General features: G+C 47.6%; 1 protein-coding gene across 1 annotated transcript in view; it reads left to right on the top strand.

Annotated features, from left to right (window-relative positions):
- Positions 1 to 25,250, top strand: part of LOC141161707 (dynein axonemal heavy chain 11-like) — a 1,128,345-nt gene that overhangs the window by 208,030 nt on the left and 895,065 nt on the right. Inside the window, exons 39-42 of the mRNA XM_073646926.1 lie at positions 1,093 to 1,254; positions 1,439 to 1,632; positions 14,767 to 14,929; positions 20,405 to 20,528. Coding sequence (XP_073503027.1) covers positions 1,093 to 1,254; positions 1,439 to 1,632; positions 14,767 to 14,929; positions 20,405 to 20,528 — 643 coding nt within the window. The remainder of the gene's footprint in view (positions 1 to 1,092; positions 1,255 to 1,438; positions 1,633 to 14,766; positions 14,930 to 20,404; positions 20,529 to 25,250) is intronic.

Genomic DNA, 25,250 nt, shown 5'->3' on the forward strand with positions numbered 1-25,250 from the left:
TATTTACTCACAGTTATCAAGATGCTCCAGGTTACAATTGCCGGATTATAACCGCCCACATCGTCCTGTGTCCTCCGGGGAAGTGATTGAGCCAACTCTCAGATAACTTAGGTGCACTTGAACGGGACCCCTTTCTTATGTACCTTCCCAGGTCGTCTCTCTCTGTGCTGGCTCTCTCTCTCTTCTGCCCTGCGCCTCACACACAGTGTCCCGGGCCTTGTTCGGCGATGTCCAGTCTGTCCCCTTTTGTCCTATATGGCCACCTTTTCAGCGAATGTTTGTGGATTTTGGCTACGGCACTTGAAGAGACCGCAACCTCTGGTTTGCTAGCTGAGTCTTGCAGTCCTCCACTAGTCTGGGGCCGGTCCCCCTCTGCGGCCTGATCCCTTCACGGTCAGCGTGAACTCGGGTGCATGGGTGGCATCCTGCACTCGCCGTGCCCCTAGGATCCCTTCTATCCCTGGAGCCCCTCTCACTGCTCCGGTGTTCTCTCCTCACTCTACTCCTGGGCCCCTTTTACTGAGCCCATTCGCCATCAGGACCTTACTCCTCACGGTCCTCTGAACAACCAACCCTTCTAGATGTTTCTACCCTTCTTTTATACTGTTCTGTCAGTGCTCCCCTAAACTACTTCCTCCACCCACCTCCTCTATTTAGTTCCACCTTCCTAACAGGGACCAGGCCTGTGCTCTCCCTTAGGAGCTATCTGGACCTTCCCTTATGAAGTGGTGTGTGTTGGATGTGAGTGGTTGGTCCCGGGTAGTGCTCCCTCCTTACCTGAGAGTGGGCTACCACACCTCTGTCTGAGATGCAGTACTTCTGTGGCAACTGGACCCGCAGGGGCACCACATAGGCCCAGAGTGATGTCACATGTGTGTCAAGCTTACACTATGACATCACGTTGGGCCTCCAAATCAAAGGAGGCACTGGAGATTTCAGTAGATAGGAGGAGGTTCTGAAGGCTCCTGTCTGGCAGCCATGGACTACTGATGTGGCTGCTGGATCAGGGTTCTGTGATTCGATTCTCTCATCTTAACTGGTCATGCATAAGTAAATATCAGTAATTGTGTATTATTATACTCTATTACATAGGGAATGCTGTTTGCATCACCCGAGTGCATCCGTTTCTCCAGTGATTTGGTCCATTTGTGGCTACATGAATCATGCCGAGTGTACTCCGATAAACTCATGGAAGAGAAGGATATAGAGCATTTTAAAAAAGTGCTCATTGACACTGCAAAAAGATTTTTTGAGGTATATTTCTTTAATTTTTGAATTCAGGTCTCTAGTTTGCATTAGTCGTTATTTGGTTGGTTATTGTTAAACCTTGTTGTCCTCATCATCCTTGGTTCTTTAGAATTTGCAAATCATGTAGATCATGAAAACACAAGTATTATCTAATCTCTCAAATTCACGCCATCGTATTATTTACCTGCAGGGTGTGGATGAGCATAGGTTTATCAATAAGCCTTTAGTTTATTCCCATTTTGCTCACGGTGTCGGAGAACCACGATATTTCCCAATATCCGACTGGGAAAAGCTGACAAGAATTCTGTCGGATGCTCTAGAGCACTATAATGAAATTCACGCTGCAATGAATCTGGTTCTGTTTGAGGAAGCTATTCAACACATGTGAGTATCTTGTGAAATGGAAAGTTATTCTAAGCTTTCTATGTTGGTCATCCCTCTTCCAAGCTGTCTTTTAGACCTGGGGTGCATAACCATTGTTGTTACTATGGCCACATTGTGAGATTGCATTTGACTCGCCCCCTGGGCCGTGGGGCACTCGGAGCCGTGCAATAGGGAGACGTTGGGGGGTAGTAGTAGTGGCCGCCCGGTTCCGTGGCTCAGGGTGGTCAGACCAGTGGTAGTCCGTTATGTGCTGTTGATAATGTCCGACTACGCCACCCGTGGATTCGCGGTCATTAGGAACCGCCGCTGCAAAGCAGACCGCTGGGGCTGATGGTGTATGCAGCTGGGATGGAGTGACTCCCCACGGGAAGAGTGCGGCCCCAGGGCAGTGTAGTGGATGGTGGGAGTGATGGTGGTGAGAGTCCCAGTACCAATAGTGCTGGAGGCGCAAAGGAGCACACAGACAACAAGTTACAGTCCAGGGTCTTTACTCACAGTTCATTTGTTCCGGGTCACTTCTGTCAGCAGTGACTGCCCGAGCCGTGCTGCGTCCACCAGATGAGGGGCTCGGTCAACTCCCAGACAGTTCAAGAGCATGGCCCAGGACCCCCTTCAATCCTCTCTCAGGCCTGGCTCACCAGTGACCCACTTTTATCCAGCTGCCGCGGACTTGTGCGGTTAAACATGGGCCCCGTTCCCCGCTGTCCTTTATGGTGCCTTCCTAGCAGGTTTGATGAGGTGCTGCACCAATAAATGGTCACAGCCTCCAGTCTTTGGCTGAGGGTTGTTTCTCCTCCACCAACTTGGGATCCGGTACCCTTAATCTGCCTGACCCTTCACCCGGTATTCTCGTGGGTTCTTAGGGTCCCTTCCACCTTCTTGTTCCTGAGCCCCTCTGTTCCTCTGTCTCTTATTCTCCTTTTCTGTTCCTCCTCCTCTCTTCTGTTCCTCCTTCTTCTCCTTTCTCGTGGAGCTGGGCTGAGAAGGAACCACAGCTCCCCTTCACCTCCTCTCTCTCTTCACTCCAGTCCCTTCCTCGGCCTCTCGCTAGGCCCACTCCTGAGTAGAGCTCCTACAGAGCCTCTACTCCCTGTCTTCTCCTCTCACTGAACAGACTGTCTGTTGTCCTAAGATGGTGCCCACCTTTTATGCCTCCCTCTAGCCATGAGCCCAGGTGACCAGCAACCAATGGGCTCCTACCTATGCTCAGGAACCAACCCCTATCTGCTCCTACATCACCGGGTATTCCTCCCCCCTCCCCACTCCAGCCAGGGACAGATTCTGTCGTGCCTGCATCACTGTCTAATGGGAGCACAGTTGAGCTGTCCCTCGGAAATGGGGTGAGTGTGCTGTATGCAGCTAACTGAGCCCTGGTCCACACTCCATCCTTACCTGGGAGTGGAATATCACACCTCTGGCAGAGGTGCAATACCCCTGTAGCGGCCGAACCCTCGGGGCGCTACACATTCACTACCTTTTTATGACGGTAACTAAGGGACTGTATTCTGATGCATGTGTCTTTTCAACCAGAGGTGTCCTGTGCTGCGTAGAGCAGGAGTTCACTTGTCTAAAATGATATCTCAAATCCCAACCATTTAATCCCTTGGGTGCCTGGAACTAGGGGTGGGCAATTAATTTTCCCAAGGGGCCACATGAGAGACTGTGACTGTTATGGAGGGCCGAACCAATAGGCTGAAATTAATTCTGCTCAATATTAATATCAATATATTAATGATAATTATTATATAAATAATTATATTAATTGCAACACTTAACACTGAGCAGAAGTAAGTATGCTGACATCCTCCTAAATACCGTTTGAACCCAAATACAGCCCATTCTATACATTGTATGAGCTACCACACAGCCCCTTATATAAAGTAAGAGCCCCCAAACAGCCTCCTTATATACATCATGAGCCATACACAGCATACACAGCCTCCTATATACAGAATGAGCCCCACACAGCCTCCCCATATACAGCATGAACCACCACACAGCCTCCCTATCTACAGCATGAGCCCCCACACAGCCTCCCCATATACTGCATGAGCCCCACACAGCCTCCCCATATACAGCATGAGCCCCACACAGCCTCCCCATATACTGCATGAGCCCCACACAGCCTCCCCATATACAGCATGAGCCCCACACAGCCTCCCCATATACAGCATGAACCACCACACAGCCTCCCTATCTACAGCATGAGCCCCCACACAGCCTCCCCATATACTGCATGAGCCCCACACAGCCTCCCCATATACAGCATGAGCCCCACACAGCCTCCCCATATACAGCATGAGCCCCACACAGCCTCCTGTATACAGCATGAGCCCCACACAGCCTCCTTATATTCAGCATGAGCCCCACACAGCCTCCTTATATACAGATTGAGCCCCACCCAGCCTCCCTATATACAGCATGAGTCCCACACAGCCTCCCTATATACAGACTGAGCCCCACACAGCCTCCTATACACATCATGAGCCCCACACAGCCTCCTATATACAGCATGAGTCCCCCACAGCCTCCTATATACAGCATGAGTCCCACACAGCCTCCCTATATACAGCATGAGCCCCCACACAGCCTCCCCATATACTGCATGAGCCCCACACAGCCTCCCCATATACAGCATGAACCACCACACAGCCTCAATATACAGCATGAGCCTCACACAGTCTCCCCATATACAGCATGAATCCCCACACAGCCTCCCCCATATACAGCATGAACCACCACACAGCCTCCCCATATACAGCATGAACCACCACACAGCCTCCCCATATACAGCATGGGCCCCACACAGCCTCCCTATATACAGCATGAGCCCCACACAGCCTCCTATCTACAGCATGAGCCCCACACAGCCTCCTTATATACAGCATGAGCCCCACACAGCCTACCTATATACAGATTGAGCCCCACACAGCCTCCTATATACAGCATGAGCCCCACACAGCCTCCTATATACAGCATGAGCCCCACACAGCCTCCTATATACAGCATGAGCCCCACACAGCCTCCTGTATGCAGCATAAGTCCCACACAGCCTCTTATATGCAGCATGAGCCCCCCACAGCCTCCTATATACCGAATGAGCCCAACACAGCCTCCCTATAACATGCATGAACCCCACACAGCCTCCCTATATACAGCATGAGCCCCATACAGCCTCCTCATATAGAGAATGAGCCCCCCCCACAGCCTCCTATATACAGCATGAGCCCCACACAGCCTCCTGTATGCAGCATAAGTCCCACACAGCCTCTTATATGCAGCATGAGCCCCCCACAGCCTCCTATATACCTTATGAGCCCAACACAGCCTCCCTATAACATGCATGAACCCCACACAGCCTCCCTATATACAGCATGAGCCCCATACAGCCTCCCCACATAGAGAATGAGCCCCCACACAGCCTCCCCATATACAGCATGAACCACCACACAGCCTCCCCATATACAGCATGAACCACCACACAGCCTCCCCATATACAGCATGAGCCCCACACAGCCTCCTATATACAGCATGAGCCCCATACAGCCTCCTGTATGCAGCATAAGTCCCACACAGCTTCCTATATACAGCATGAGCCCCCACACAGCCTCCTATATACAGAATGAGCACAACACAGCCTCCCTATAACATGCATGAGCCCCACACAGCCTCCCTATATACTGCATGAGCCCCACACAGCCTCCCTATATACAGCATGACCCCCATACAGCCTCCTCATATACAGAATGAGCCCCACACAGCCTCCCCATATACAGCATGAGCCGTCACACAGCCTCCCCATATACAGCATGAGCCACACACAGCCTCCCTATCTACAGCATGAGCCCCCACCCAGCCTCCCCATATACAGCATGAGCCCCCACACAGCCTCCCCATATACAGCATGAACCACCACACAGCCTCCTATATGCTGCATGAGCCTCACACAGCCTCCCCATATACAGCATGAGTCCCCACACAGCCTCCCTATATACAGACTGAGCCCCACACAGCCTCCTATACACATCATGAGCCCCACACAGCCTCCTATATACAGCATGAGTCCCACACAGCCTCCTATATACAGCATGAGTCCCACACAGCCTCCCTATATACAGCATGAGCCCCCACACAGCCTCCCCATATACTGCATGAGCCCCACACAGCCTCCCCATATACAGCATGAACCACCACACAGCCTCAATATACAGCATGAGCCTCACACAGTCTCCCCATATACAGCATGAATCCCCACACAGCCTCCCCCATATACAGCATGAACCACCACACAGCCTCCCCATATACAGCATGAACCACCACACAGCCTCCCCATATACAGCATGGGCCCCACACAGCCTCCCTATATACAGCATGAGCCCCACACAGCCTCCTATCTACAGCATGAGCCCCACACAGCCTCCTTATATACAGCATGAGCCCCACACAGCCTACCTATATACAGATTGAGCCCCACACAGCCTCCTATATACAGCATGAGCCCCACACAGCCTCCTGTATGCAGCATAAGTCCCACACAGCCTCTTATATGCAGCATGAGCCCCCCACAGCCTCCTATATACCGAATGAGCCCAACACAGCCTCCCTATAACATGCATGAACCCCACACAGCCTCCCTATATACAGCATGAGCCCCATACAGCCTCCTCATATAGAGAATGAGCCCCCCCACAGCCTCCTATATACAGCATGAGCCCCACACAGCCTCCTGTATGCAGCATAAGTCCCACACAGCCTCTTATATGCAGCATGAGCCCCCCACAGCCTCCTATATACCTTATGAGCCCAACACAGCCTCCCTATAACATGCATGAACCCCACACAGCCTCCCTATATACAGCATGAGCCCCATACAGCCTCCCCACATAGAGAATGAGCCCCCACACAGCCTCCCCATATACAGCATGAACCACCACACAGCCTCCCCATATACAGCATGAACCACCACACAGCCTCCCCATATACAGCATGAGCCCCACACAGCCTCCTATATACAGCATGAGCCCCATACAGCCTCCTGTATGCAGCATAAGTCCCACACAGCTTCCTATATACAGCATGAGCCCCCACACAGCCTCCTATATACAGAATGAGCACAACACAGCCTCCCTATAACATGCATGAGCCCCACACAGCCTCCCTATATACTGCATGAGCCCCACACAGCCTCCCTATATACAGCATGACCCCCATACAGCCTCCTCATATACAGAATGAGCCCCACACAGCCTCCCCATATACAGCATGAGCCGTCACACAGCCTCCCCATATACAGCATGAGCCACACACAGCCTCCCTATCTACAGCATGAGCCCCCACCCAGCCTCCCCATATACAGCATGAGCCCCCACACAGCCTCCCCATATACAGCATGAACCACCACACAGCCTCCTATATGCTGCATGAGCCTCACACAGCCTCCCCATATACAGCATGAGTCCCCACACAGCCTCCCCATATACAGCATGAACCACCACACAGCCTCCCCATATACAGCATGAATCACCACACAGCCTCCCAATATACAGCATGAGCCCCACACTGCCTCCTACATACGGCATGAGCGTCACACAGCCTCCCCATATACAGCATGAACTACCACACAGCCTCCCCATATACTGCATGAGCCCCACACAGCCTCCTATATACAGCATGAGCCCCCACACAGTCTTCTATATACAACATGAGTCCCACACAACCTCCTTTATACAGCATGAGCCCCACACAGCCTCCTTATATACAGCATGAGCCCCACACAGCCTCCTTATATACAGCATGAGCCCCACACAGCCTCCTTATATACAGCATGAGCCCCACACAGCCTCCTTATATACAGCATGAGCCCCACACAGCCTCCTGTATACAGCATGAGCCCCACACAGCCTCCTTATATTCAGCATGAGCCCCACACAGCCTCCTTATATACAGATTGAGCCCCACCCAGCCTCCCTATATACAGCATGAGTCCCACACAGCCTCCCTATATACAGACTGAGCCCCACACAGCCTCCTATACACAGCATGAGCCCCACACAGCCTCCTATATACAGCATGAGTCCCACACAGCCTCCTATATACAGCATGAGTCCCACACAGCCTCCTTATATACAGCATGAGCCCCACACAGCCTCCTTATATACAGCATGAGCCCCACACAGCCTCCTGTATACAGCATGAGCCCCACACAGCCTCCTTATATTCAGCATGAGCCCCACACAGCCTCCTTATATACAGATTGAGCCCCACCCAGCCTCCCTATATACAGCATGAGTCCCACACAGCCTCCCTATATACAGCATGAGTCCCACACAGCCTCCCTATATACAGACTGAGCCCCACACAGCCTCCTATACACAGCATGAGCCCCACACAGCCTCCTATATACAGCATGAGTCCCACACAGCCTCCTATATACAGCATGAGTCCCACACAGCCTCCCTATATACAGATTGAGCCCCACACAGCCTCCTATATACAGCATGAGCCCCCACACAGCCTCCCCATATACTGCATGAGCCCCACACAGCCTCCCCATATACAGCATGAACCACCACACAGCCTCCATATACAGCATGAGCCTCACACAGCCTCCCCATATACAGCATGAATCCCCACACAGCCTCCCCATATACAGCATGAACCACCACACAGCCTCCCCATATACAGCATGAACCACCACACAGCCTCCCCATATACAGCATGGGCCCCACACAGCCTCCCTATATACAGATTGAGCCCCACACAGCCTCCTTATATACAGCATGAGCCCCACACAGCCTCCTATCTACAGCATGAGCCCCACACAGCCTCCTTATATACAGCATGAGCCCCACACAGCCTACCTATATACAGATTGAGCCCCACACAGCCTCCTATATACAGCATGAGCCCCACACAGCCTCCTATATACAGCATGAGCCCCACACAGCCTCCTATATACAGCATGAGCCACACACAGCCTCCTATATACAGCATGAGCCACACACAGCCTCCTGTATGCAGCATAAGTCCCACACAGCCTCTTATATGCAGCATGAGCCCCCCACAGCCTCCTATATACCGAATGAGCCCAACACAGCCTCCCTATAACATGCATGAACCCCACACAGCCTCCCTATATACAGCATGAGCCCCATACAGCCTCCTCATATAGAGAATGAGCCCCCCCCACAGCCTCCTATATACAGCATGAGCCCCACACAGCCTCCTGTATGCAGCATAAGTCCCACACAGCCTCCTATATACAGCATGAGCCCCCCCACAGCCTTCTATATACCGAATGAGCCCAACACAGCCTCCCTATAACATGCATGAACCCCACACAGCCTCCCTATATACAGCATGAGCCCCATACAGCCTCCCCACATAGAGAATGAGCCCCCACACAGCCTCCCCATATACAGCATGAACCACCACACAGCCTCCCCATATACAGCATGAACCACCACACAGCCTCCCCATATACAGCATGAACCACCACACTGCCTCCCCATATACAGCATGAGCCCCACACAGCCTCCTATATACAGCATGAGCCCCATACAGCCTCCTGTATGCAGCATAAGTCCCACACAGCTTCCTATATACAGCATGAGCCCCCACACAGCCTCCTATATACAGAATAAGCACAACACAGCCTCCCTATAACATGCATGAGCCCCACACAGCCTCCCTATATACTGCATGAGCCCCACACAGCCTCCCTATATACAGCATGAGCCCCACACAGCCTCAATATACAGCATGAGCCTCACACAGCCTCCCCATATACAGAATGAGCCCCACACAGCCTCCCCATATACAGCATGAGCCGTCACACAGCCTCCCCATATACAGCATGAGCCCCACACAGCCTCCCCATATACAGCATGAGCCCCCACACAGCCTCCCCATATACAGCATGAGCCCCCACACAGCCTCCCCATATACAGCATGAACCACCACACAGCCTCCTATATGCTGCATGAGCCTCACACAGCCTCCCCATATACAGCATGAGTCCCCACACAGCCTCCCCAAATACAGCATGAACCACCACACAGCCTCCCCATATACAGCATGAATCACCACACAGCCTCCCAATATACAGCATGAGCCCCACACTGCCTCCTACATTCGGCATGAGCCTCACACAGCCTCCCCATATACAGCATGAACTACCACACAGCCTCCCCATATACTGCATGAGTCCCACACAACCTCCTTTATACAGCATGAGCCCCACACAGCCTCCTTATATACAGCATGAGTCCCACACAGCCTCCCTATATACAGATTGAGCCCCACACAGCCTCCTATACACAACATGAGCCCCACACAGCCTCCTTTATACAGCATGAGCCTCACACAGCCTCCTTATATACAGCATGAGCCCCACACAGCCTCCTTATATACAGCATGAGCCCCACACAGCCTCCTTATATACAGCATGAGCCCCACACAGCCTCCTGTATACAGCATGAGCCCCACACAGCCTCCTTATATTCAGCATGAGCCCCACACAGCCTCCTTATATACAGATTGAGCCCCACCCAGCCTCCCTATATACAGCATGAGTCCCACACAGCCTCCCTATATACAGACTGAGCCCCACACAGCCTCTTATACACAGCATGAGTCCCACACAGCCTCCCTATATACAGATTGAGCCCCACACAGCCTCCTATACACAGCATGAGCCCCACACAGCCTCCTGTATGCAGCATGAGCCCCCACACAGCCTCCTATATACAGCATGAGTCCCACACAGCCTCCTTATATACAGCATGAGCCCCACACAGCCTCCTTATATACAGCATGAGCCCCACACAGCCTCCTTATATACAGCATGAGCCCCACACAGCCTCCTTATATACAGCATGAGCCCCACACAGCCTCCTTATATACAGCAAGAGCCCCACACAGCCTCCTTATATTCAGCATGAGCCCCACACAGACTCCTTATATACAGATTGAGCCCCACACAGCCTCCCTATATACAGACTGAGCCCCACACAGCCTCCTTATATTCAGCATGAGCCCCACACAGCCTCCCTATATACAGCATGAGTCCCACACAGCCTCCCTATATACAGACTGAGCCCCACACAGCCTCCTATACACAGCATGAGCCCCACACAGCCTCCTATATACAGCATGAGTCCCACACAGCCTCCTATATACAGCATGAGTCCCACACAGCCTCCCTATATACAGATTGAGCCCCACACAGCCTCCTATACACAACATGAGCCCCACACAGCCTCCTGTATGCAGCATGAGCCCCCACACAGCCTCCTATATACAGCATGAGTCCCACACAGCCTCCTATATATAGCATGAGCCCCACACAGCCTCCTATATACAGCATGAGCCCCACACAGCCTCCTGTATGCAGCATAAGTCCCACACAGCCTCCTAAAAGAATTGAGTGAGGCCGGACATTTCTAGTTGGAGTGTGGCCAGAGGTATGCAAGTCACATAGAGTGACTGCAGATTTGTAGCCTAAGGCTGGGCAACCCTTTTAAGGATTACTGTAGGCGTTAGGCTGGGGTCACATATTTGTGCTTTGCAGTCTAAGTACGGACTGCGATGCACAGACTGACCGCCGGTCTCATTACCAAGGCTCGACAGCTTCATATATGCCTCCATACTTGGACCACAAAAAAATGGATGCGTGAAACTAGCCTTAGGCCACGTTCACACGTTCAGTTTTTGATTAGAATTTTACGTCAGTATTTGTAAGCCAAAACCAGGAGTAAGCAAAGAATACCGAAGTGGTGACTTATTTCTATTATACTTTTCCACTCCTGGTTTTGTCTTACAAATACTGATGTAAAATACTGACCAAATGCTAAACGTGTGAACAAGGGCCTTAGACAAGAAGTGTTGCAGTGTGTTATGCAAGCAATTAAGCAAACACAAATGCAGTCCACTAGCATTACACAAAAATTGTAAAAAGTAAAAAAAGTATATAAATTACCCCGTTAAATTTCTGTTTACAATATATAAAAAAAATGAAGAAAAAAAAAATCATTATGTCCTTAAAGACCCCTAAACTATAAAATTATAATAGTAACTAATCTGCATGTTGAACGCAGCTGAAAAAAAAATAATGGCAGATAATGTCACTGAAGATCAAGTCTTGAATCCAAGACAGCTGTATCATTTTCATAGCGCTAGGGCTCTGTATAATATATTTTGTGGTCCGGTGTATTAGTAAATGGTAATTAATTAATATTCTAAAAAAATCTATATATATTCTTACACTAAAATGATTCAACTAACTTGACACCATATTATCATTGCACCCAATAACTACATGCATCATAGACTTTTACAGCCAGGGCATGGATGATCGATTGTGAATGCCCTGAATACATTCAGCTATTTTACAGTATAACCCCTGTCATTGATTTTTCTTGAATTGTGATCATTTAGTTTACAATTCTAGCTCAATACTTATTCACAAAAAAACTTATATAAAAATTAACTTCTGGCTTGTAATGGTGGTTAAGTGGAATAAAAAAAGTTGTCTCACCTTCTTAAATGAGTAAAATTGTGAAGCGCTTGTAAAAACAAGCAACTTGGCAATTTATCTTTTATTAAAATTTTCTCTTTTCTCAAGAATTGAGGGATTCCTTATTTTATAGTGCCCTGCTTATTGCCTATGTTACCGGCCACCTCTGTTGTCTACCAGAGGTGGCTGGTCTCTTAGGGAAGGAGCACAACGTGCTTGCAAGTTCTTTTCTATTCAGTTTGTAACCACTTTTCTGAAGCTGGGTCTCAATAATTAAAATATCACTACAAAGGACACTACCATAACAGTAGGATAGACAATAATCCATTTCATTTCCCTTATGCTTACCTAAGGATCCAAAATCTATGATTATTCCCATAAGCCAACCTCTTTTTTTCTGGCATGTAGAACCAGAAGTGCTCATGGCCCATACAAATTTGATTTATGCCACCAGTCCTTTAAACCAAAGACAAGAGTTTGGAGATTGGATGGTATCATCTGCCAGCCCTGTCAAGGTTCAAAATATACCTGGCACTAAAGGGGTTGTCCACCTCCCCAAAAAATCTGCACATGTATCTGAAATAACGATATAGACCATATACATTAATTAAGAGAGGTCCTGTTTTAAAGATATTTACACCAATTCTGGCTTGTGCTAGTGTGGTGCCCCTGCGAGTTCAGTCACCACAGAGGTACTGCATCTCACCCAGAGGTGTGGTATCTCACTCTCAGGTAAGGATGGAGTACTGCCCTGGACCCTAACACCTGCATTCATTACACCACACTTCAGAGGGCAGGGCGAGATTGCTCCTACGGGAGAGCACAGTCCCTGGTCCCTGGCTGGAGTGGAGGGGAACCAAGTGAGGGGGAACCATGTAGTGGGTGTGGGTGGAGGAAGCAGATTAGGGGAGCACATGAAAGGAAGCTGTATAAAAAGGGGAGCCATCTTAGAAAGACAAGTCAGTCAGAGGAGGAAAGTGAGGGGAGCAGAGGCTCTGCAGGAGCTCTGCTCCAGAGGCGGGCCTAGCCAGTGAGGCCCAAGTCTGAAGAGAGAGAGAGAGGAGCGGGAGGAAGGCTCCAGAAGGAAAGAAGGGATCCTAGGGGTACGGGAAGTGCTGGAGGCCACCCGTACGCCGAATCTGCCAGGAGGTGGAGGGATCAAGCCGCAGAGGGGACCGGCCCCTTAACTAGTGGAGAACTACCAGTCTCAGCTAGAAACCGAAGGCTGCTGTACTTGCAAGGTGCAGTGGCCACATCCACAATTATATCGCCGAGAAGTTGGCCACAGAGGGTCCAGGGGACTGCAGGTCGCCCGACAAGACTCGAGGCTACCGGATTGGGACACTGATTGCGAGGCGCAGGGCAGGAGGGTGAGAGCCAGCGCAGGAAGATGACTGAGAAAGGCACACAGAAAGGGGTCCCGTTAAGTGCTCCTGAATTATCTGAGGGATTACTGAGCCCCTGCTTGGTGAACGCAGCGCGACGTGGGAGGCTGTACCTGTACAGTGCAACCTGAAGGACTTAAGAACTATGAGTAAACTTGGAAGACTGCACACCACTGTCTCTGTAATTATTATCTGCGCCATCACCCCTGCACTACAATGCCCAGCATCACCTATAACATCTACAACATCTACACTGCCCTGGAGCTAAGCTCTACCTGTGGAGAGCCACACCAGCTTTGCTGCACTAACATCAGCTCCAGAGGACCTGCTCCGCAGCGGCGGCTCCCTTTAGCCGCATACCACAGGTGGCGTCACGAACTCTATATAAAAACTTTATTAATTCCCCTGTAAATATTCCCCTTTTGATTGACCGCCCTGGGTCACGGACCGGGTCACCACCACTGTGACATCTCCCCAAGCGACGACCCTCCCGGCACCGAGTGCCCCACGGCCCAGGGGGCGCGTCACTAGACACACGAGAAAGTTTCCTATGTTGGCTTGTCATCAGTTCTTTGTGTAAAGGGGGCAGGCTGACTCCTTATTTAGTTAGCCAGGCCAGCCCCCTTATCAAGGAATTAGAGAATGGGCCTGGCTTAGCTATTACAATTAGCAATTAACCAGTCCCCTTCACACATAGCACTGGTCATTTGATGAGAAGGGAAATTTTCTCCTGTGTTAAGGTCAAAACGGAGGTGGTACTGCTGAGATCCTACACTGGTGTGGATATCCTTAGATTTGGACACCCTTATTAATTAAAGGGATTATTCAGGCTTTGGGTACAAGTCTACAGTCATACTATGTAACGGCAGACCTGTGAATCCGATGCCGGGCGAGGTCATGTGACCTCAAGTATTTGATTTGCATACACATGCCGTCTAGACTTGCACAGCTACACTCAATACAAGTGAACTGAGTGAGGCTGGACACGTCTAGTCAGAATGTGGCCGGAAATTTGGAAATCGAATACTCTATGTGACTGCAAACTTGAGCCCAAAGCCTGGAAAATCTCTTTAAAGTATATTACTAAAGTTATATATCTTACTATTTTATACATAGTTACAAATCATTTTTTGTAGCTGGATGACCCATTTAATAAATGCTATATAAAACAATGTACATCCCTCTGAGAAATGTGCTCAATATTTAACCATTGCTCTGTGATTTCAATACTAGATGCCGAATAAGTCGAATTTTGGAGTTCCCATACGGAAATGCATTACTGATTGGAGTTGGAGGTAGTGGAAAGCAAAGCTTATGTCGCTTGGCGGCCTTCCTCAGTTCACTTGAAGTTTTTCAATTAACTCTTCGTAAGGGCTATAGCATTAATGATCTCCGGGTAAGATTTTATCAGACTATTCAATTGTCGTAGTGGATAATAAATAAATTATTGGTTTTCTATACATTTATCGTCTCTTGGTCAAATAATGTGAAATGGCCTGTTAAAGGGAATGTGTCATTTGAAAATTACCTATTGTTTAAAGAGAACCTTTCACAAATGTTTTCATATTGAACAGGACTCACGATGTAATAGTGGTTGCAGAGAGGAATAAAACTTTTTTAATCTCTCAGTACTTTCTAATTATGCATTAGGTTAGGCCAGAAAACAAAGAGATAGGAGCTGTATCCTTACATCTCACATACTGAGAAACATAAGGCCCCGTCACACTAAGCGACGCTACAGCAATCCCGACAACGACACGACCTGTCAGGGATCGTTGCTGCGTCGCTATGTGGTCGCTGGTGAGATGTCAAACAGTCAGATCTTCCCAACAATGCAGCAACGATGCGGCGACCCGTAGCGATCTGTATAACGATGCACGCCTATGTGTTTCTGTGTCTGAGTCGTCAACAAGGTCGTTGGTAAGGTGTCAAGCACACCGATGCATGCTACCCAGCGGGGCTTCAACGATCAAAGAAATGTCCAGACCATTCAGACACGACCAGCGATCTCACAGCGGGGGGCCTGGTCGCTGCTAAGTGTCAAACGTAGCGAGATCGCTACTGAGGTCGCTGTTGCGTCACAAAACTTGTGACTTAGCAGCGATCTCGCTAGTGATCTCGCTTAGTGTGATGGGGGCTTAAAGCTACTGTGGGGGGCTTATTTTTTTTATGCTGTTTTGCTGCCTGCTAACGATTGGTCAGCATCATACAGAGAGAAGAAGTACACACCCCCAGCAAAAATTATCTAACACCCACTTGTACTGAACAAAAGTTATCTTATTAGGTGCCAAATACTTTTATTGCTAATATCTTTGCAATGGAGAGGTGAAATAAAAAAAAAAAATTTACATTTTTTTATTTCACTGATGCGGCCACTGATATATGAAAAATTTGGTGAAAGGTCCTCATTAAAGCAGGTTTTTATGTTAAATGTATTGGAATGTTTTCATATTACTATATTGAAAAATAATTAAAAAACTTTCAGTTTTCACATTGGCCCCTAGGTGTAAAATTAAGTTTATACTTCCTATTCTTCATATGCAGAATAAAATTGCTGGAAAAATAATGAGCGCAACATAGGGCTTTAACTGGTTAGAAACAATTCAAGGTATTGAATTTGCACTCACCTTGACAAGTTGCAACCTGCAACTAAATGTAAGTATATAACAGCTGCTGCAGAACAGTCGATCACTGGGATCCGAAAATAATAAAGGAAGAGAGACCGGTTTTCACTGCGTGGCCGGCTGTCCACGTGGAAGAAACATACCATCTGGTTCCAAAGAGGGTTTTTTGAATCACTTTTTATTAGTTCATTGTCTGTTATAAGTTAAAATCATCAAGGCGTTTTGAAGTTTTTGCCTAACTTCTTCATCAGGATAAGATAAGGCAAGCTTGGACATTTGCAGCCACAGACTGACTTAGACCCGATTTTTTTTGTAGAGAAGTATAAATTGAGCATGCTCTAATCAGGTCAAGGTAATAGTGATAAGTGGGGAAGGAGATGAGAGGTATCATAACCTATTGTGAATGGTGCAGTATTTCCCACAAATTGAGGTGTTGACTTTCATCGTAATCATGCCTATGATAATAATGAGACAGCTGGAGAGACGTATTCCTTTTAAAAATCTTTGATCACTACAATAAAAATATTAAAGTTCACTAGTAGCCAAATGGCATAATTTTTAAATATAGTCTATAGAAAAGTCTCAACAGCGCTAGTATCCGTTGGTTTTAATTAGCAGCAAAATAAAGACAAAAAAACACTATTTGTCTGTGTTGTAAAGTGCATAAAAAATACTATCTACTTGTGCTTCACTAAAACCATATATGTTTGTAATGGCCCCTAGTTGATTGACCCATAGGTTGCAATAATTTACCACATTGGTTGATTCACACCATATGAGTCATGATAATAGTCTACAAAGATGCATATAAAAAACTAACATATCCGAGAGTCAAAAAAATGTTATTCATTTGGGTTAAAATATAATAGTCCAATAGCAGCAACAAGTAATTTAAAAAAGTGGTTGGTGGAATACCTCATATTCTGAACTCCAATCCCTTGTTGCTGCTATCGGTCTATTTTAGGCACATAAAATCACAGAGTAGGCTAGGATGATGTCAGCAGTTAGTTGGAAATCAAGCAACGTGTCGAAACTGGTGCTTGATCTCCAGTATTTGGCATCACACTGAAGGGATCTTGCACTCCCAGACTGGGAACAGTAAGATAGAGAAAGATACCAAGGCTACCATACCGTAGAGGCAAACAATGCAGCTGCATTTGGTGCTCTTCGAGAGAGCAGGCTCAAGCCCGGTTGATCTTGTCTACTTTACAGCTTGGTAGGAGAATCTGTGCAAGACTCCTCTGTCCAGAGAACCTGCTTTAGGACTCATGCGCGTCACCGATTTTCTTGGACGAGTGCCATCTTAGTGTCTCATGGATAACGCTCGTACTCATGATATTCTATGGGGATATGCACATGTCTGATTTTTTTTTCGGTCCGAGGAAATAATCGAAGACATGTCTGATTTTGATACGAGTGTCAGATCAAAATCGTCAATGCATGTCTTTGGGTCCGTGAAAAGCATTGGTCCTTACTCGGATGACTTCCGAGTGAGGTTCGAATTTCCTGGACTGGCAGAATGTAGAAGGTGGAGAAACTTTTATTTTTCACTCAACCTCCAAGAAAAACTGATGCCACTCTGATCAGTATAGCCGCACCGTTTTTCTCAGATGGAGGGAAAACGGTCGTCTGTACGTGCCCTTAGAATGAGTGAACAAGATGATGAAAAATTGCCCCGGGGGTCTCAGCTAGGTTGTGAGGGACAAAACAGACTTTGAGACTTTCAGTCCTGAGTGGAAAAGCCTAGCACCATAAAGGGTGGCCATTTTAAGTTTTGCTATGTATGCCACTGGTTGTTCCCTTCGCCTGCGTTTGCCATGTTGCCTGACAGAGGAGCATTGCTAAACATGTCACTGAACCAGCCATATAACACCCAGGCTAAGCGTTTTGCAGTTCCTGTTTTTTGCAGGGTTAGATGCTTTCTTCATAATTAATTTTTCACTTGACATGCAATTACCACCATCTTTTGGACCAGTAAACAGTACCATGAAAGGCTTCGCCAGTACCAAACAGGTGAACAAGCTTTCTCCTCATTATCTGCTAGATAAACAATGCAATTTTCAGCACTTCAGTGCAATTAAAATGGTGGCGATTAGATTTCTCCTGAGTAAACAATACGTCAAACTAATTCTTTGCTTAATTATCCATTTGCAAATATTGTTGTTTTTTTTTTCAAAACAACTTGCAGGTCAATGTGGAAGAAGCGCTGCCACAATTATACAAAACAAATAAACCAATTTCTTAACTCATCCTTAATTGCGCAAAGGTCTGCGCTAGCTGACGGAGGGGATACTGTAGTTGCCATGGTAACCAACTTACCGAATGAATCAGTAACTTCTTTACTAGACAATAATTAGTCCTGGTTGACAATGTTTTGCTTCTCTGCAACACTGAATGTTGCTTATATGAAAACTATCGACAATAGGGGTGATTGTGCCACAAGTCTGGCCTAAAAATTTTTGCAAAGAACAAAGGGCATGAAGTATTGTGACTTGCTTTACAGTTTCTTAAAGAGGATCTGTCACTTGCTTAAAAAATTTGAGATAAATACCTTGCAAAAATCCATGAGCTCCCGATTCTGTCGCTTTTTTCCATTTTGCACTGAGTCTATCCATTGCAGAGATATTCACATTTGTATCTTCTGGAGCGCACTATGTGAAATCTCTGCTTGTAGTGCAACTGGACATTTCTTCAGAGTCTTCACTGGGGGTGTACGCTGTCACTCCTTCCTCCCATACACTGCCAACCAAAGCTCGGCTGCTAATCTAGAAGTCTGTCAGTTTCAGACACTGAAGAGCTGTGATTAGCAGTGTCGGGGAAGGAGGGGTGAAAGTAAACGCCACTAGAGAAGACTCCAACCAATTGCACTACAAGCAGAGATTTCACATAGTGTGCTCCAGAAGAAACAAATGTGAATATCTCTGCATTGGAGTAACGCAGCTCAAAAGAACAAAGAGTGGTATAATCAGGGGAGCTCATGGAATTATACAAACTATTTAACTCTTTTTCTTGAGCAAATGACAGGTCCTCTTTAACTTAAAGGGGGTGTCCAGTCAAAATTGATAAGTCTGCAGGGATTCGCCGGCTTCAGACTCGGTAACGGAGGGTGTGTATGAGTTATACATACTCCCGGCCAGTGGGTGCAGCCTCGCTCTCCATACACTTGTATTGAGCGAGTGTATGGAGCAAGGCGGCGCTGACTGGCCTGGGGTATGTATACCTCATACATGCCCTCCAGTCCCGGGTCTGAAACCGGTGAATCCCGGCAGCGCAGTGCATGCACTGGGGGGATTCATAAGTCTGCAGTCACACAGAGTGACTGCAGACTTATCACTTTTGACCAGACAACCCCTTTAAGTGTGCTTCTGACTTTACCAACCAGCCCAGTACTAGTAAGAACACCTATTATGCCCTCTTCATATCTATTTTGCAGTTCAACTTCCGAGAATGTTCTGCAAAAATCAGGGACTATTTTGAAATAGCAAAGCTATCTTTCATCTTTTACCAGTCTAAGAGTTCATTTGGTTGCAGAAGAGGCTACAGGACTTGTCAAAAATCCAAAGGCCCCTTTAATTAGCCAGTGGTGGGAAATGCAGGGCATCAGACCCATATTGATCTGGTATTGATATCCTCCTATCTTAAGAAAAGTTAATCAATATCAAACTTCACTTTGCAAAACCACTTTCTTATGTCAACAGGGGCCAGTTTTTGATCAAGTCCCCTGGGTATTCCCCTTTAAGTGATGACCATTGAGTATGTTGTCTTTGATATTCATGAGCTCCAGTCCCATCAGTGATTGGCATTTTTCTTCCTATACATAATGTGGGCAGAAAACTGTCAATCAATGCTGTGGGTTGGGCTATACAGAACTCATCATTGAGAGGACTAGCAGAGCTGCAGCAGTTAATACAGCCTGGTAGGTGATACATTGCTGGAATCAGGATCTCTGTGCAATCAGATTGGAAAGCATAAACCTGGAGACTGATTATTTTTACGTTGTGCCTTTTGTTTTTTATTTTAATACAATTTTTGTGGAGCATGATGTTGCACATCAAAAGTCAAACTGAATCTTGTGTAAAATCTACACTGACTTCTCCTAATAAGAAATGAAAATTCAAGAAACAATTGTGAGACTGAAATGATAAGAAATTCTCTTAAGACATCCTGGGTCTCTAGACTGATAGCTCTATGACAAAGTTTGCTCATATTTTTTACAAATAATCCTGACTATTGTTCTTTTTCTGCAGAGTGACATTGCCACATTATACTTTAAAGTTGGGGTAAAGAATATCGGGACAGTTTTCCTCCACACAGATGCGCAGATTCCTGATGAAAGATTCCTTGTGCTCATAAATGACATGCTGGCATCAGGTACAATGAATATTCTCATAAAGATTTCTCCTGGTTGTTAATCCACGATCTATATCTCTTCTTGGACTTTTAAGTTTTCCTATATTAAACATTAAAGCCAAAGTTTAAAAAGGTGTCTCCACTTAAATTAGTACCAGCACCGAGGAGTTGTGGTGGTTTAAAAAGGTGGCTCCACTTAAATTAGTACCAGCACCGAGGAGTTGTGGTGGTTTAAAAAGGTGGCTCCACTTAAATTAGTACCAGCACCGAGGAGTTGCGATGGTCCGGTTGGTGAATGTTTTTTTTTTCATTTAGGACCACCATGGGCTGCAGACGGGCATATGAAAAATCATCCGAGTTTCATCCAGAAAACTTGGATGATTTTCAACTAATTTTCATCGGATTTTCATCCATGTGCCATCTATTTTATGTGTGCTCTCCATTTCATACATCAACTTTAAAAAATGTATATGATCAAGTACACTTTCCTAGGTTAGTAATAGAAATGTATCTATAAAAACTGGATGCGACATGTATGCGATTTTTTTACGCACAAATAGACTGAAATGGGTGAGTCTTATCCATTATAGGCAAAAAACTTGTGCACGCTGTGAGAGATTCTTACGGACAGTCGGACTGAGAGAGAAATCATTCGTCTGAACAGCTCAATTGAATAACATGGGTCAGTGTGCTATCCATGTGCTATCCGATCACAAATCCGACAGCACACGTCCCATTTATGCGCTCATCTGCAAGAGCCCGTAAACTGATAAAAAGTAGCAGACAACCCCTTTAAATAGTAAATCTGCCCCTTTGTTCATTAGCTGAAAGCTGTAAAGTAAGAATCAGTTGTAACCCTTCATTGTTTAGTCCATGCTGTGCAGAACTAGTTTATTATACTGAAATCATACAAAGTAAGGACATAATGATGATTAATACACCTCTGCTTTCAGTTAGTTTATGTGAATAGAGCAACAACACAATTTTATAGTTCTTTATCAATAGAAATATTTTGGGGAACTTGAATAAAAAAAAAAAAAAGTAAATCTGCACATTTTAACGTTATTTAGGTGCTGAATAATTTAATAATATATTTCTAAAAGTGTTCCGCTCATCCCTGCAAAAATCCCTTGCATAATAGAGCTAGGTTTACCGGTTTAAGGTCCGTCTTCCATATACAGTGAGTCAAATAAGTATTGAACACGTCACCAATTTTCTAACTAAGTATATTTCTAAAGGTGATATTGACACGAAATTCTCACCAGATGTCAGTAACAACCCATCCAATCCACACAGGCAATGAAATTAAATCATAGATGTCTATGAATTAAGTGATATGTAATAATGAGAAATGACACAGGGTAAAAGTGTTGAACACATGAAGAAAGAGAGATGCAAAAAGCCATGACTTCGGAATGTATGACTATACGGCCTACTATACGCAGCCCACTGAAACCCCCCCACTTACTATAAATAAATACCACCACACTGTGACATTGGATATAATGGCCACAGCAGCCTCATTTATTATATAACAGCATATAAACATAAATAACATTAATTAACCTTAAATTAACTCTGAAAAAGGAGGAGGGGAATTGAAGGCTCCACCATTTCTGGAGAAAAACTGCAACAAACAGCTCCATCATGCCACCCCCAGCCGCACCACAACCGGCCCAGGGGGACCCAGCTGACTGTTGCCCATACATTTTGAAAAACTGCAGACAGCTCCACCATGCCACCCCTAGCCGCACCGCATCCGGCCCAGGGGGACCCAGCTGACTGTTGCCCATCCAGAAATGTCCCGCTGAGACCTCTCTCAATTTCTTTGCCCGCAAAGCCTCTTGGACACAAGACTTCAGATCTTACAACTTGTCCTCTGGCAAGCGGCATTCCATCCTGACGGAATCCAATTCAATGCCCAAAAACTTCAAAACCGTGGAGGGGCCCTCCGTTTTCTCCGGGGCCAACGGAATGCCAAAGCGAGATGCTACCTGTTCAACCGTCCTAAGCAGCAAAGAACAAACTGAGGACCCAGCTGGCCCAATACACAAAAAGTCATCTAAATAGTGCAATGCGGAGTCCAAGCCGGATTCCTCCCTAACTACCCATTCAATAAAACAACTAAACTTTTCAAAGTAGGAACACGAGATCGAACATCCCATCGGTAGACAACAATCCACGTAATATGACCGTCCCAAAAACAACCAAGTAAATGAAAACTGTCTGGGTGCACAGGAAGCAGACGAAAAGCGGACTCAATGTCCGTTTTTGCCATGAGAGATCCTTTTCCCAGCCTCCGCACCCAGTCCACGGCCTTGTCAAAAGAAACATACGATACAGATGCCAAATCTGGATCAATACCATCATTAACTGAACTACCATGAGGATACGACAAGTGATGGATTAACTGAAACTTGTTAGGCTCCTTTTTGGGCACAACGCCCAGAGGAGAAACACATAAACACGACAACGGAGGTTCCAAAAAAGGACCAGCCATGCGACCTAACTTAATTTCCTTATCCAATTTTTCCTTAACAACTGCCGCATGCATCTGAGCCGAAATCAAATTCTTAGGCCGCACCGTACGTGGCACAACTGCCGACGGAATCCTGTAGCCAAAATTAAAACCATCCCTCAACAACACCGCTGCTTCCTTATCCGGATACCTACTTAGAAACGGAAGCATCCGATTTATTCTCACTGGTGTCCTCCCTTTTTGAAAAAGAGTCGCTTGATTTTTTTCTTTCCTTTCTTAAAGCACTTGGAATGGCTGTGAGACCCTCCGCAGCCTGAACATTCGTGCTTAAACTTAGTCTGTGCCAAAACGGCATTCCCGCTCGTTAAACTGCCAGCACAGCCCCTTCCTGGAGCCTGGCGAGGATGCCGCCGAATTGGCAGAACACCCACTACTCCCAGGAAAGGACTGCGAGGCCGACTTTGGTACTGCCATCAATCGCAACCACAAACTAATCTCCTTGTGGTTCCACCGTAAACTCGGACGGACTGCCTTTCTTTGCCTAAACTGTTCATCATACCTCAGCCAGGTCGCCCCGCCATAAACACGGTATGCTTCACTAATTGAATCTAAATAACAAAATAATGCAGAACAGTTCTCCGGAGCTTTCTCCCAAATGACATTCGCTAGTGTGGTAAACGCCTGCAGCCAATTTTGAAAAGTGCGAGGAATCAGACGATAACGCCTGCACTCCTCCTCATCCTTCTTACTCTCATCTGGCTTTACCCTGTCCAAATTAAACTTCTCCAACGGTAACAAAGAAAAAATTTCCACGTGCTCATCCTTCCATATTTTCTCTCGCACCTCCTGCTTTAAATGAGCTCCCAAGGGGCCATCAAAGCACACATAAACCTCGCCCCTCGCTCTGTCATCCAACCGCACTGTATCCACTGGAGTCGCCGCAGCCGCTGGTGCCGCAACCGTCTCATTAGCTGCAACTGGTGCGGGAATCCCTCCACTCACAACTGCCGGGGTCTCCGCAACTGCCCCTGAACCTCCAGCACCACCCTGCCAAACTCCGCTAGGACCTGCCGCAGGTGACAAAAAACCCCGCACCATGCTAAGAAATTCCGATACACAACATCGCTCACCCGTTCACTACCCGTCGCCCTATCAGCCGCCAAGCCCCTCTGAAAATACCGCTCCCTCTGATCTACATCATCCGCATTCCCCCGAGGCGCATTTAAACCATGTGACTTACCAGGCCGACTACGAGGAAGCCTCGGAACAGCCGTTTCGTGTCCTCTGCGGCGATCGTCCCCACTCTCTTCACTGCCAGATGAAATCTGGCCCTCTTCTTCAGAGGCAGAGTCAGGCTCGGGGACATCGCCAGGTAAACCCGACGGAGTCAACCCACCGCTAGACCTGGACCTCCTATCCACAATAGCGCGCTGTCTGGGAGGAGGAGAGACTTCAGCTGCACGCCTGCAGCCCGCATCCCTAGCAGCAATCTGCCCTCTCCCATTGACATCGCACTGGTCCTCGGTGCTACCGACATCCTTGGTGGGTCGTCTCCTGGCCCCCCGCACTGGTCTTCCCGATCTCCGCCGCCGGGGTCCTGCTGATCCTGACGCCTGGTCCCGGTGCGGTTGCACCTGCCGTTCTTCTGGGTCAGCTCCAACTGACCAGTACTCCTTTGCTTTCCCCGCTGCATGGGCCCGGCACGGCTGTGCCTGCCGCTCACCTGAAATAGCTCCGGCTGACCTATTCACCTTCCTGCCTCCTTCTGCTCCCTGGGTCCGGCATCCTTCAGGCTCAGCTCTCCTTCCCCTGGCTGCTCGCTGGGCCCGAAGTGGATGCCCCGGCCGTTCATATAATGTATCTCTCCCTCCTTCAGTAGCAGAGGCCCTGCTCTCCTGAGCAGCCCGCACTTCCTGGATAGTGGTGCCACATGACCTGGATGACCTCACAGGGGGGGTGGAGCCAACAATGTCACTCACCCCGGCCTCTGGATGATGCTGACGCTGAGAGATTCTTCCAGAGCAGCGTGCGGCAGATGGGGGCTGGGGTTGTGCCTGTGATCCGGAGGGGTCCCTGGAGGGGCTTTGCAACCGGCGCCTGGTCCGGGGAGTCCCTTCCGGGCTGAGTCTCTCCAGCGGCCTGGACCTCCTTGCACCTCTCTGAGGTTCTGCGGGTGCAGCCACCCCTCCGGCCGTCCCTTCAGTGTTCCATCGCTGCAGCTGATCCTGGAGCCACAGCTGTCCCCTGCTCTCAGCCAAGGAACG

The sequence above is a fragment of the Phyllobates terribilis genome, unplaced genomic scaffold (assembly GCF_046119375.1).
Source record: "Phyllobates terribilis strain yellow unplaced genomic scaffold, ASM4611937v1 Scaffold_9__5_contigs__length_417890890, whole genome shotgun sequence".
Taxonomy (NCBI): Eukaryota; Metazoa; Chordata; class Amphibia; order Anura; family Dendrobatidae; genus Phyllobates; species Phyllobates terribilis.